The sequence below is a fragment of the Limulus polyphemus genome, unplaced genomic scaffold (assembly GCF_000517525.1).
Source record: "Limulus polyphemus unplaced genomic scaffold, Limulus_polyphemus-2.1.2 Scaffold2487, whole genome shotgun sequence".
NCBI classification, from domain to species: domain Eukaryota; kingdom Metazoa; phylum Arthropoda; class Merostomata; order Xiphosura; family Limulidae; genus Limulus; species Limulus polyphemus.
In genome coordinates, this window is record NW_013668097.1 from 50,536 (window position 1) to 64,417 (window position 13,882).

At 29.6% G+C, this 13,882-nt stretch overlaps 1 protein-coding gene across 3 annotated transcripts in view; it reads left to right on the forward strand.

Annotated features, from left to right (window-relative positions):
• The window catches only part of LOC106467096 (phosphatidate phosphatase LPIN2-like), an 89,272-nt gene that overhangs the window by 48,461 nt on the left and 26,929 nt on the right, over positions 1–13,882 (forward strand). For all 3 annotated transcript variants that reach the window (XM_013927414.2, XM_013927416.2, XM_013927415.2), the window contains 5 exons: positions 2,129–2,293; positions 3,939–4,008; positions 6,241–6,402; positions 10,444–10,592; positions 12,729–12,879. In XM_013927414.2, coding sequence (XP_013782868.1) covers positions 2,129–2,293; positions 3,939–4,008; positions 6,241–6,402; positions 10,444–10,592; positions 12,729–12,879 — 697 coding nt within the window. The remainder of the gene's footprint in view (positions 1–2,128; positions 2,294–3,938; positions 4,009–6,240; positions 6,403–10,443; positions 10,593–12,728; positions 12,880–13,882) is intronic.

Here is a 13,882-nt window from a genome sequence, read left to right on the forward strand (position 1 = left end):
TGCTGTTATAACATGCACTATTCAAAAATAATTACAATATACATTGCATTATGCATAGGCTAACTACAAATTTGTATGACCTTCATCTGGTGCATGTATTTACATTAAATGTCAGCAGTTATCCCTGATATTCAATATGCTGTGATCCTGTTTGGCTTTAAATATCATAAAGACACTCTTGTTTTATTTCCTGACCTTTTTGATTTTTTTTTATTGACTCATTACTTTTTATTGTTTTTATTTTCATAGAAAGAGATGTTAAAACAAAGACTGGGGGGGGGGTTTAAAGTGTAATAGATTTGCAGTTAAGATGTAGATAAAGTTTATTTGATGCATGTGATTTTTATTCTTTTTGCTTTATTTTTCATTGTGTAATTTATTACAAGGACTCGATTTTGACCCCTTGATAATTATAGCTATTAATGTTCTCAGTAAACATTTATTTAAATGTACTTCTAAGTTGCATAAGCTATTTTAATTCAGGAGATAAAACTAATAAACATCATATGTTGAAATCAGTATGCAAGTCCTATATTGTTTTGACTTTTAATGTTCAATTTAGTTTTACATTTTCACCAAGCTCTGGGTTATTGATCAGTTATTTGATGAAACACACTAATTTTTTGAAAATATTTTTGAGTTATATATGTAGACTCTTTGAGTATATATTGCTTGAATTGCATGACATCCTATACCTGAATCTTTTTAAACGTTTATTCATTTGCCATTAATACTAACTTCTGATCAGAGCAAACTACCTCCATGGGCTCAGCTAAGATGAAGTAAGGAGGAGGAGAAGAAGGTGGAAATAGAGAACATCAAGACAATTATAAATATATTAAAGCATGGTTTATGATACATCAGAAAGAGAAAAAGAAAGAAAAGTATACATGTAATGTAACTCCTAGGGTTAAAAATATTTTGGTTTGTTTAACTTTTTCTAGATGGGTCATAGGTGAAAGGCCATGTCATCGCATTTGTTGACTCGCATTCAAAATTTTATTGAACTACTATTTCATGAATTTATGTCAGTAAGTTTCAAACTATAGATTATAATTCAAATTTTAGTATTATACCTTACTCAGTTTCTTAATTTAATAGTAAATATTAAAAAACACAAATAAACATCAATTTTTGTGGGTCATGTGGTATGTTGAATGCAGCACTGGTTCAAATTAGGTGTTTGTAAAGTCAAAATACTAAGTTTATAATTTCGTACGAATTAGAAACTCAAATTACCAATATTGACAAGTTAGAATATAAAATAAGAGCCTCTTATCTTTTCAATATTGCTTTTGTAATAAATCACACACAGTGGCACCCTGCCCACCTCTTTCCATTTTTGGAAACACTCCCTTATATACACTTCTATATATGACATTAATAACCAATCAAAAACTCAGAATGTCCCCCTAGTGGCTTTCTTAGCCATTTTAAGTTCTTAGGATGCCATTTCTTTCTTTTGAACCAAGATTTCAAGGAGGTAGGGTGTGTCCTCAGTCTGCTCAAAATTTTATATTTTTTTAGAGTGAAATACAGCTTAGTTACTAAGCTTGATAAATTATAGTGGAATTCTATGGTATTCATATAGTAATTTACGGTTTTTTGGTTATTCAACTGTGTGTATATATATATATATAAATTTCCTTTCATTTCCTCTATGTGCAAAATTTTAAAAGGCTTAGCAACCTATGTCAAGCAGCAACTGAGTACAAAAGTCATAACTAGAATAGATAATTGTTTGCTTTATTTATTGTTCTATGTTTTAAGAAAAGTAAGTTTAATAACTTCTTTCTAAATAGCAATAATCTATATGCATATATAATGTATAATAATTGAAATATGACTGTATTTTACAAAATACTAGTCTACTAAACCAGATCACTTTGTACAGACTAAAGGTCAGTTTTATATTATTGGATACGGTAATGTGAGCGCACTTGTGCCGCGTCATTGTAACTTCAGTATTGTTAGCCAGGCATGGCTGAAAGGTCAATATAATAACAACTTATAAGTTTGTTGAAAGAAATATCATAACAATATAGATGTAAAATAAAATAGTGATTGTAGCTACATACGGTATTAAACTGTGAATAAAGATAAACCTGTCGACTGTTTATTTCCACAGCAAATATTACACAGATTTGGCTTTATCCTTGTGTGGTGGATTACAAGACTATGGAGAAGATATATCTTCAGAAAGATTCCAGAATTTCTTGGTGACATATGATGAGATTTGTGAGAATCCGATATTGTTCCAGAACTCAGATTTAGTAGTTAGAATGGGTGGAAAGTGAGTTCTCATGCTTTGTTTGATGTATACATTTACTTAATGAACATACAAAAGTTTCAACTAGTTTTCATATAGAATTAACTGTGTTATCACATGAAATATAAAAAAACAACTTATATTTTACAGGGAATTCTATATGATGAACAGGTTATTTCAGACTTCACAATCTGTTCTCAGTTCATATTGCATAAAAACTGGTTATTTATATATAAACTTGTACACGTTTGGGTTTGGTAATTGTCCTAAGGTTAATTAATTTTTTTCTTTTACATGTTTGTTTTTTAAGATATATATATATGTCTTGGATAACATAATATTAACATAGCGTCAGTAGTTTTATTATTAATGTAGATATTGTTAGTGTTTTTCAATAATAATATTTACTTATATATTTGTCAGTTGTATTTTCATATGTCAAGTGATACATAATGGCTTCTTGTAACTCTTTAGTAATAAATGCAATGTGAGAACATTTGTTTATACAATCCTTTACTACAAATTAAGTCAAAAACTAAGGAACATTTTACATATTAAAAAAATGTTTTTTTTTAATTTGAAAAATCAGCACGTCATTTTTCTTGGTTGTGTGAGTCAATCATTGGTGGTCCTTAATCTATTCACTGCACCTGGTATATATGTAGTCTCTAAATTTGTTTCTGTTCACTTCAGCTGGTACACATATAGATTCTTGATTTTAAAATTCCCATGCAAGGTATTGTATTGTGGTAATGTTGTTCGTCAACATTTTACTGTATGTTGACATGCATTAAGTCAATTATTTCCACCTTCTATGCATCAATTTTCCTCAAGATGACAGAGCAACTTGTATGACGACATCTCATTGCCAAGGCAGCAGCTGCTGCCGAAGCTGGGGAAAATCCAGATTATTTTATGGTTTTACTGGATAGCATTGACTCTGAGTTGATGCAGTGAACAGAATAAAACATTTGGAGGATATATATGTACCAGTTGCAGTGAATGGGTTAAGCTATGTAGTAAGTAGTGTACTATGGTTAGTCTAGAAACTCCCCTACATATATATATATATATATATGCAGATAGTTAATGCTATTGTCTAAAACTTTGTGTTTTGCTACATGTATGTAATTAATGTTCTAGATAATTGCTATGCTAGCAATCAGTCTAGAATCTTTGTTTTCATATACATGTAGATGGTGTTTGGGATAGCTTTTATTATTAACAATTATTCTAGAAACGTATAGATAATTGATATTGTAAACATTTATAGTACTTATAATTTATAAAGGTGTAAACCTGTAGATGTGATCTAAAATGTTTTGTTTTTTTTAGATTACTGTCAGGTAGTACAAGTGTGACTAGCTAATACTTTAAACTGTATGTATGTACAGTTTATGTATAACATACTTTTTACATAGAACTGCTACATCTGTAAACTTATCTTGGTTCCAATTGATAAATTTTTTATTTAATAGCAAAAGTATATGCAGACTGAGTCCCTCACAGCAGTGAGAATCTACCATCTATCAGATTTGAGATTATCAAATATTTATCTTCAATGCTTTTTTATTTGTAAATTGATGTATGGCTTTATGTTTTTCTCTTCTTCTTTTCAGCTAGCAGAGTAGTGTTTTTTTTTGTTTTAATGAATTATATTTTGTTATAGGTATTACAACTGGCAGACAGCAGCACCAATGATTATGTCTCTTGCAACGTATCGTCAGCCCTTGCCAACTGTAAGTACTTTTGTCATGAACAGATTTTAAATTCATTGAAAATATGTTGCCAGCCTCAATCAAATATTGTTGTAATTGTAACTTTTCACATAAATTTACAATCAGAACTAAAAACTATAATGTAAAAAAAAAAAATTGGTAAATAAACTGATGATAGGGATACTATTACATAAGATTTCCAATCACATTCAACATTATAACAGATATATTTCTAGTTTGATAATATTATAGATTAAACACTACTTCTGTGAATGATATGAAATCATATTCTTTAAATTTTGATTGGTAGCTAAACATTTTAACTAAGCACAATATAAAATACCCCCATTTGGTGGGTGCCAACCACTAAGCACTATTTAATAAGGATAATAGCAAACATGTGCCAGACCTAGATTAATCACAGAATGCTGTAATTGAGGGCAAAATCAAACAAGTAGTGAGACTGAGGTAACAATTAACTTTTAAAACTAATGATAATATCAAACAGTTATCTGACCTTTTAATAATTACTTTCCTTCTAATATATATACTTGAAATTGTAGTCAACAACATTTTTTTTTTAGACTAAAATATGTCTTAGTTACTAAGATTGATAAATTATAGTGGAATTCTATGGTATTGATGTAGTAATTTATGATTTTTTAGTTATTCAACTGTATATATATATAAAACCTAAAAAAAATTATTTTGTTTCATATCTTCCACGTGCCAAATTTTAAAAGGCTTTGCAACCTACGTCAAGCAGCAACCGAGTACAAAGGTTGTAACTAGAAGAGATAAATGTTTGCTTTACTTCTTTAGTTACTGTTTTATGTTTTAAGAAAAATAAGTTTAAGAACTTATTTCAAAACAGCAATAATCTGTATACATATATAATGTATAATAATTGAAATGTGACTGTATTTTACAAAATACTAGGCTACTAAAACATAGCCAAGACAAGTTACTTTGTACACACCAAATTACTTTGTTTTATGTTATTTGATAGGGTAGCGTGAGTGCACGTGAGCCACATTATTGCAACTTCTGTATTGTTAGCCAGGCATGGCTGAAAGGTCAATATAATAAAAACTTATTGTTGAAAGAAATATCATAAAAATATAGATGTAAGATAAAATAGTGATTGTAGCTACATACGGTATTCAACTGTGAATAAAGATAAACCTGTCGACTGTTTATTTCCACAGCAAATATTACACAGATTTGGAAGGGATTACAAGACTATGGAGAAGACATTATAAAGATTTTTCATGTGATTTAAGTTGAAAATTTTCTGATGCATAAAAGTATTTTTAATATTAAAATTACTTTGAATGACAGATAGGCAACATGTGAAAAGAAAATGAGGCATGAGAAAAACATTGCTTTACAAACCTAAAACTTAATAAAAAGATTTGGTATTTTGCATATGAAAGCACTGTAATGTTTACTGATAATCTGCCTTATTTTGTTAACATTCGCTTACTAATTTAAAAGTTCTAGCATGAAAACTATAAAAAGCACAAAATGGTTTCGAGGTCAGTCCCAGGTACTGAGCCTGTGCTGAAAGAGTTAAGGGACTAGCTTTTATAAATGTTATTACTAAGCACTTACTGGATTTGGATTAACAATTAAACCACACAGCCAAGTACAGTACTGAAAACCAACAATGGTTAACCACTAAGTCTTTTGTTAAATTGCAGTATCAAAAACTTGAATTAAGGATGGAATCCAACACTTGCTGGACTGAGATTAATCACTAAGCGTTACAGCTAAAGACATTATCAAACATTTAGAAAGCCTAAGTTTGTCCTCCATAAATGCTATAACTAAGGATTATATCAAACAGAATTAAGTATTGCTGTAACACTTTTCTTTGTAGATGCTTTAACTCTGCCTTGCCAAATTTTTTGTAATGCTTTTAGATTGATCTTGCTTTCTCACTTGGACTGTACTTATTTTTTTGCTGGAATTAACAATTTGATTTAACCGTTTTATATCATACTTTGTTTTCTTCTCTGTTATGTAGGTTATCAATAGTTCATCTTTGTAATTGATTTTGTATGAATCTTGTAATTTAACATGCTTGAACTAGTTTTATAATCTTAATTTAATTTGAAGGTCTGATAGTAATCTGTGCCCTTTTTGTTAAATAGAGTGTTATGACTGTCTGAACAATGACTCAATTATACAGAGCTTTACGTTCAACTTTGAAATGTAATATGTAACCTGTGATATTTTGACTTCATAAAGAAATCAGTTGCACAACTTGTGAATAGCCATATGCCAAAGAAGAAAAAACAAAGTTCCTACTCGTGGTGGTCATGGAGACGTCCAGTTGAGCAAAATCAAGGACTTGAAATCCAAACTGTGAGGACAGACTTAGAAAGTGTTGGCCACAAGAGAACATTTCAGGTGAGATAATTTTGTACTTAATTTTTTTTCTCCTTACATTCATAAAAGTTATAGAAATAATAACTGTCATAATACTAGACAGGTAGTAAACATTCACAACTAGCTAAAATTTCTTAACAATAAACAGTAATTAGATCACTGAAGGGCCCGGCATGGCCAAGTGGTTAGGGAGCTCGATTCGCAATCTGCGATTCGCGGGTTCAAATCCCTGTCCCATCAAACATGCTCACCCTATCAACCGTGGGGGCATTATAATGTGATAGTCAATCCCACTATTCGTTGGTAAAAGAGTTGGCAATGGGTGGTGATGTCTAGCTGCCTTCCCTCTAGTTTTAAACTGCTAAATTAGGGACAGCTAGTGCAGATAGCCCTTGTGTAGCTTTGCGTGAAATTCAAAACAAACAAAGATCACTGAAAATAACATAAGTTTGTTGATGTAAAGTTATGTAATGTCTTTGAATAGTTTTCATGAAATTTTACCTTGAGATCTGTAGCTAGTTATGATACTTACATATAATTTAATAATATCTTGAAGTAAGTATTTACCGAACTTGGAATAGACAGACAGACAGAACTTGCAAAATGTTGCAAAGTGTGTAGATAAAACATTTTTCTAGTGTCTTTTTCACTGCTTTGTTTTATTGTAAAATATATTTGAAGATGCTAAAGTAGGTAAGGAACAACATAATAATGAACTTTTGGGGATAAATGTTTGAAAACTGAAGCTGCTTTAGTTAATCCAAGTTAGATGAGAAAGCATTTCTGCAGTTAAAAAAATAAACAACCTTCCAGTATTACAGTTGCCAATTTGTAAATCAGATGAAACTCTGAACATGTAAAGATATGAGAGGAACAAGTTTGTTTTTACCTATCATAAACAAAACTGGTTATTTAAAAAAAAAATAATTAGTATCTTGAAGTTGAATGTCCATGCTTATAAACTTTAGCTCTACATATGATTAAAGCAAGCATTACATAACTTATCTTTCAATCAGGAAGAGTACAGTTCTTCTGATAGCAAGTAATATTTTTTTGTCCTTCCATTTATTTATAACCTCTTACAGGAATTTTACCGGATGTTTATGAGAAGGCAACCTACTAGATATATTTAGAAAAAGCCAATCCTCTGTTTGCAATTACCTTCTCCTTTTAAGCTTTTCTTTAAATAGGGTCCGTAGTAACTTTCTTTAATCACTTTAGGAAATTTGTAACATTTCACAAAAAAGGAAATTGGTAGAGAGTGATGGAGATTTAATGTTATCCTAAATGTTCTGTAGTACATAATAACCTACATAGGATGTCATTCCTCATTTGTAGCTGTGAAAACAGAATGAGAGAACTTTATTTAATGTTGTTCAATAATTAGTTCAGTAATACAAAGGATTAGAAATTAAGCATTTATGATTTGGCAAATCATCACTCATTACAGTATTTAACTCTTTCCGTATGGACATCCTTTTCTGTGCATTTCACAAGGTTTTACTGAGTTACATTCAGAGTTTAAGTAACTACTTTATTATCATGGTATATGAATAAATTTGGCATCACGATGTAGCTAACAATCTAACTTTCTAATATTATTTAAGTTTTAAATTATTAATTTTATAAGGCAATACTAACAAAAAATCCTCAGTTTCCCCTGGTATGAGAATTTTGACATTTGCACTGTAGGTATCCCCTCTTCTCTAATTTATTTACCACCCTTCCGAGAAGTATGAATTTTATCATAAATTACTTATTATAATATTGTTATTGCTCAGGCAAAGCATAATTTTTTATAGTTTCCAATATTATTTGGTTACAGAGCCAAAGACTAGAAAATCAGACCCCTCTTACCACACCTGTCACATCCTCTCTTTCACAAATTGCCAATAGTTTCCTCTGATGTTTAATATTATATTTTTTATAACCAATAGAAAGCCAAACTTTTATTCTATCAATTGATGTATTATATTACATTGTTATCTGTACAGAAAATTGTCTGTTTCATTCCAGTTCAAACTGTATTCTCACAGGATACATGTTGTCGGGTTTAGCTTGTAGGTATAGGACATTGTATGCTTTTTTATGTGTTATTATTCTGTGTTCTTTGGTGCATTATTTAATTACTAGCAGAAATGCCACCCTATGGGAGGCTGTTTGTGCTAGTAATTACTAATTGTAGTATTCAGACCTCATTGAAAAAAAAAAAATTAGAAAAAGTAAACATTTTCTTAAAAAAAGGAGCTTTTTTGGGAAGTATTGCATGGAAAAAGTTTTCGGATTGTGCTGGTATAAACTGTAATGTTTTGATATGTTAAAAGTGGTACCCTTTGTTGAAAAAATACAATTTTTTTAAGAACTCCATATTTTAGTACTATATTTACAAATTACATCAATAAAGATATAATCAAACTCTCAAGTACAGTTCTTTGTTTAATCACTTAGATAGTAAGAAGTAAAACAGTAGGTTTAAGTTTCATATATATTCAAAAGCAAAAAAATAAAAAAAAAGATCTAGATAAGTACTATATTTCTTGTTTTTCATGTGTATTCTTTATTCATTGTTATAAAAGTTATAAGAATATAAAATTAGAAACTTTTTAGGTTAGATAAAATTAGAATAGGTGAAATAAAGAAAAGCCCATGTGTTATGTAATTTCATGGGGTAACTAGAGTTACACATCTGCCAAGTGACTTACAACATGTAGGGGTGATTATTAGTTAGACATGGTTCAAAGAGCAATAAAATTAAGCATAACCATATGTATACTGTTATCAGTTCAAAGCTATTTAGGATAAACAAATGTAGTTTCATGCTATGATTTGCTATCATTCTAGAAAGAAAAAATTGGTTATTTAGATTTATTTCATATTTTTTATGGTGGTTATAAGGTCTGTCAAATGGATTAACCTTATATAGAGTTAGGGTAGAAAACAAATAGAAGATAAAATATAAAATTTTACTGAAAAAATAATTTTGAAATGTATTTAAGAGGTTTAAGAGATTATGCAAATGAAATTTGACAATTTTCAGATAGAAAAGTATTTTTAATCTTAACTTGAAAATCACTTTTCACTCACAGCAATTAACACTTTGACTCCATATATTCACAGAGAAATTTTTAGTGAAAATAATTCATTACAAATTCTGATTTTTTGTCTACAAAAGAATCTCAATGCTTACTGAAAACTTGCAAAATATAGTGAAGATGCACAAAACATACTAGAAGTTCTAGTATGGAAACTATAAGGGCCAATTTTGGGGTCACAAACTTGGCTGATTCGACCGAGCCCAAAGCAAGAGTGTTAATGTGATTTCATAAAGTTTTATGTTTGAATGGATCTTTAAATATTGTAGAATTGGTATCCTCTCCTTTGTATGAATAAATTTTTTATTTCAGCATTATGGTTTTCTAAATTTACATTCATCTTCTATACTTGTGGATAAAACACTTCAAAATAATTATAAGTGATTTCCAGACTGTACTGAATACTTCAGTTTTTACTTATTGTAATTATTCTCTTAAGAAAAGCCTTGCTATTAACTTGTTTCTGAGAAACTAATGCATTGTATTATTGAGCTATGTTTTTATGCATGCTGTGTAAAGTTGTATGTGTGTCTGACTATTAGTCAGGAAATATTTAAACATTTACTTAAAATTCAACCCAGATAAATATTAAACAATGTGTTTTCTATATGTATGATACTTTTTGCACTGTAATAAATAATTATCATAAATATATGTTGTAGCCAAACAGAGCAGTTGCAAGTAGCTGGGCAAGACTATGGATTATAAGATCCAAAGATTAAATTGTGAAGTATTGTGAACAGACTCAACACTTTCAGGTATAGGAGCATTGTAACTGTAACAGTCAATCCTGCTATTTGGTTAACAGTAGTTACAGATGGTTTATGTTGTTGATTGATAGTGCTTTCTCTGGTCAGCAGTTCTAAATTAGGGATGGCTGGACTTGAATATTAGCAGATTTTTGACCTGCCATTAAGCTGCTCATGTTGAAAATACAAAACACTGAAAACAGCTTTCTTTCTCTTACTAGATTGAAGAAGGTAATGCTTATTTACAAATCCAAGGACAAGATAAGAAAGCAGAAGGATTGCTGCTCTCAGAAAATAAACCTTCCAGTATTACAGTTGTCACTTGTGAATCAGAAGAGGCTGTAAACATACAAAGATATGAGAGGAACAAGTAAGTTTTTACCCTTAATAATAACAGTAAATGCATTTTGAAGGTGTATCTATGATTATTACAGACTTACATATGTGATACAAGTGTTTAAGAAGCTTAATTTTATTCTGTAACTGGATCTGATTTGGGACAATAGAAGGGTGGTTTAATATTGCTTCAAATGATTTTGTGATTCAAAATCACAATTATTTTTTCATATATGAAGCCAAGTTAGATAAATACAGAGAATAATTTTGATCAAAACTTTGATCTGTAATATGTAATGCTTTCTTATACATTGTTCTATGATAGAGAATACCAGATTTTTATTGCTTCTTCCAGATATAGACCTGTGATAGAGAATGGTGGAGGTTTACATTTGTTCCAAATTCAGATTTGTAGTACAGACTGACAAGTGTATGATTGTATTCCTGACCTGAATTTGTGAATCAGAATGAGAGAGTTTTAACATTGTTTCATAATTAGTTCATTAATTCAAAGGATTAGAAAGTAAGTGATGTATTTTGACATATTTAGCAATTCGTTTTATTGTTTTATAAGATAGTCAGAACAAAGAAAGATTAGACTCAAAAGAAGAGGGAAATGGAAATGTCTATTGTAAATAAAATCAAATTCAATTTACCCATACAAACAAACAAAAAAGAATTCAGAAAAACACTAGGTAACATGTTTTTGTGAAATTTCCACAAAATGCTTATCAGAGAAAAGGGATAGCAGATTGGTTAGTCTCAAAGTGTAAATGAGAAGTGTAACATACTGATAATAAAAATAGTGATAAAGCAATTTGTCATTAAACTAGCTTTATAACCACAGGACTACTCTCTTCAGTGATAAAAATTGATGAACTTGCAAAAATTTTACAATGTACCAAACCTCCAAATACATATAAAATCATGTGCTTGTTACAAATGTCATAAATATAAAATCAAATCAAAAGTTTTATGATAAATAAGTAATATTATAAACAACAATGAAACCATCAAATAAAAACTGGCAATAACTAATTACTGAGTTATAAGCATCATATAGAAACATGACAATAAATATTCTAAAAAATGACTGGGATTTAAATGCAAGGCTTGCATGTTACAGTTGAGCATTATAACTACTGTGACACTCAGTCTTTGTAATCGAATGTTAACAAATAATTCGAATCCCTAATTTAAACTATCATGTAAATCTGGTTTTTCCTAATATTGGATGATCTTGCTCTGAACATGATGAGTTAATAATTTAATAAAAGTAAGGAGAAGAAGAAGAAAGGGTAGTGTCCTTCAAACTTCCCAAAGTTTAACAGTCTCAAGTTTTACATAAGTAACAAAACATTAAAACAAGTGTCCTTATTTTTTTATTGGCAGTGGTTGTTAATCTCTAAATGTGGCAGTGAAAGTGGCAAAGAACATAGTAATGTGTGGTGTGTAAATGGAATATCCGGAAGAATGTAATTTTCAAACATGTTACTTTCATCCTATAATCCAACATTTTATAGTAATTGAACTATATCTTTACATTATATAATCCTTATCAATTTTTGTTTACCACATGTCATTTATGGATATACTAATATCAGCATGGAAATCTCATAGCTGTGGTATTCATATATAAAATGCCACCATATATAGAAGGTATGAAATAAAGGTTTGGGTTGCAGGAATGCTTAATAATTAGGCCTTATTTACCTAGGTATCATGAGAAATGCATCCTATAGTGTTGTTTAGGTATGTTTAATGAAAGACAAAATAGATTTTACTTCTTTCATGTACTGATTGTTTCTTATTTTTCTCTGATTAGAGTAAGATGTAGTTGTTCATCTTGTTTATGTATATTTCTGAAGTATTTAGATAGATTAGCAGTAAATTTTACATTGCTTTTAATCTGAATGGTACTTACTGTGTTGGGTTTAGTGTTTTTTTCCAAAAAAGAATTAAAAACACCGTGCTTATCATAATGTATAGTTGATTTGAGTTGCAGTATTTGTTGTCAGATATAAACACACTATATGTGATAGAAGTTTAAATGGCTAGAAAATTAGAGAGAAAAAAAAAGAAGAGTTTTTGTTCCATTTATATTTTGGAATATTTCACATCATGGAGCTTAGATGTTAAGTTTTGACACGTGCCTTTTCTTTTCTTTTAGAGCAAAGGAGGAAATATACACATCAACATCAAGTGAAACTGATACAGAGCTAGGTTCATCTGTTTTGGAAAAAGAAAGAATTCCATATGAGAAAAGGATATACTTTGAAGAAAAATACAAGAAATCTTTGCGTTTGTCTTCTGAAAAAATTGTAAGTTTTTCTAAATAATTGATTTGATGTAGAAAGTATAATTGTATAATTAAGTTGAGCTTTAAACATATATAATTCATTCCTGTACCTATTTGTCTATGGAAGCACATTATACTAATACAGCAGTAAATAGATAAACATACTATATGTTTCAACTCAGTATTGGTCTGTCTTCTATCCAGCAAACTGTGTGATGTAATTGAGTCATGTAAGTGTAATTAACCCACCCATTGACTGCGGCTCTTAACTTATGCAGTTGAATCTTTTTGTCCATCATAATATCTGACACCTTAAAAGTGAATGTTTCAGATTACATTTCACTAAATTTGACATGGCTGGCTGGCATTTGGATACATCTAAATATTTGCATCTGTTCAGCTTTGAGATTCTGTTTGCCTTTTAGTTTTTTCTTCAACCCAAATGCAATTTGTGCCAATTAAGTTATTCTCTATTACCTGCTTGTTTGTATCACATGTTGTTTAACTCTTTCAACCTGGGCTCTTAACCATTTTTTGCTTGTTATAGTTTTTGTGCTATAACTTTTAAATTAGTAAGCAAATGTCAATGAAATTTGGCAGTTTATCATTAAACATTACAATACTTTCATAATATCTAATTTTTTTATTAAGTCTTAAGGTTTGTAAAGCAATATTTTTCTCATGCCTTTTTTTTTTTCTTTTCACATCTTGCCTATCTATCATGCAAAGTAATTTTCATTTTAAAATTAAAAATACTTTTTATGCATCAGAAAATTTTGAAATTTCACATGCAGAATCTTTATAATGTCCAGATAGTTATCAAACGTTTCTTAAGAAAAACTTTATATTTTATCTGTTATTTTCAGTAATTAATCTCTGTACGCGTTTGGTAAATTTGACCGATCTCGCAACCACCATAAAGAAATTAGGAAATAAACAAATTATGCCTCTTTCATTTTAATATGAAACACAAATTATAAAATGAAAACACAAATGTTTACATGAAATATCTTAAATCTCATAAC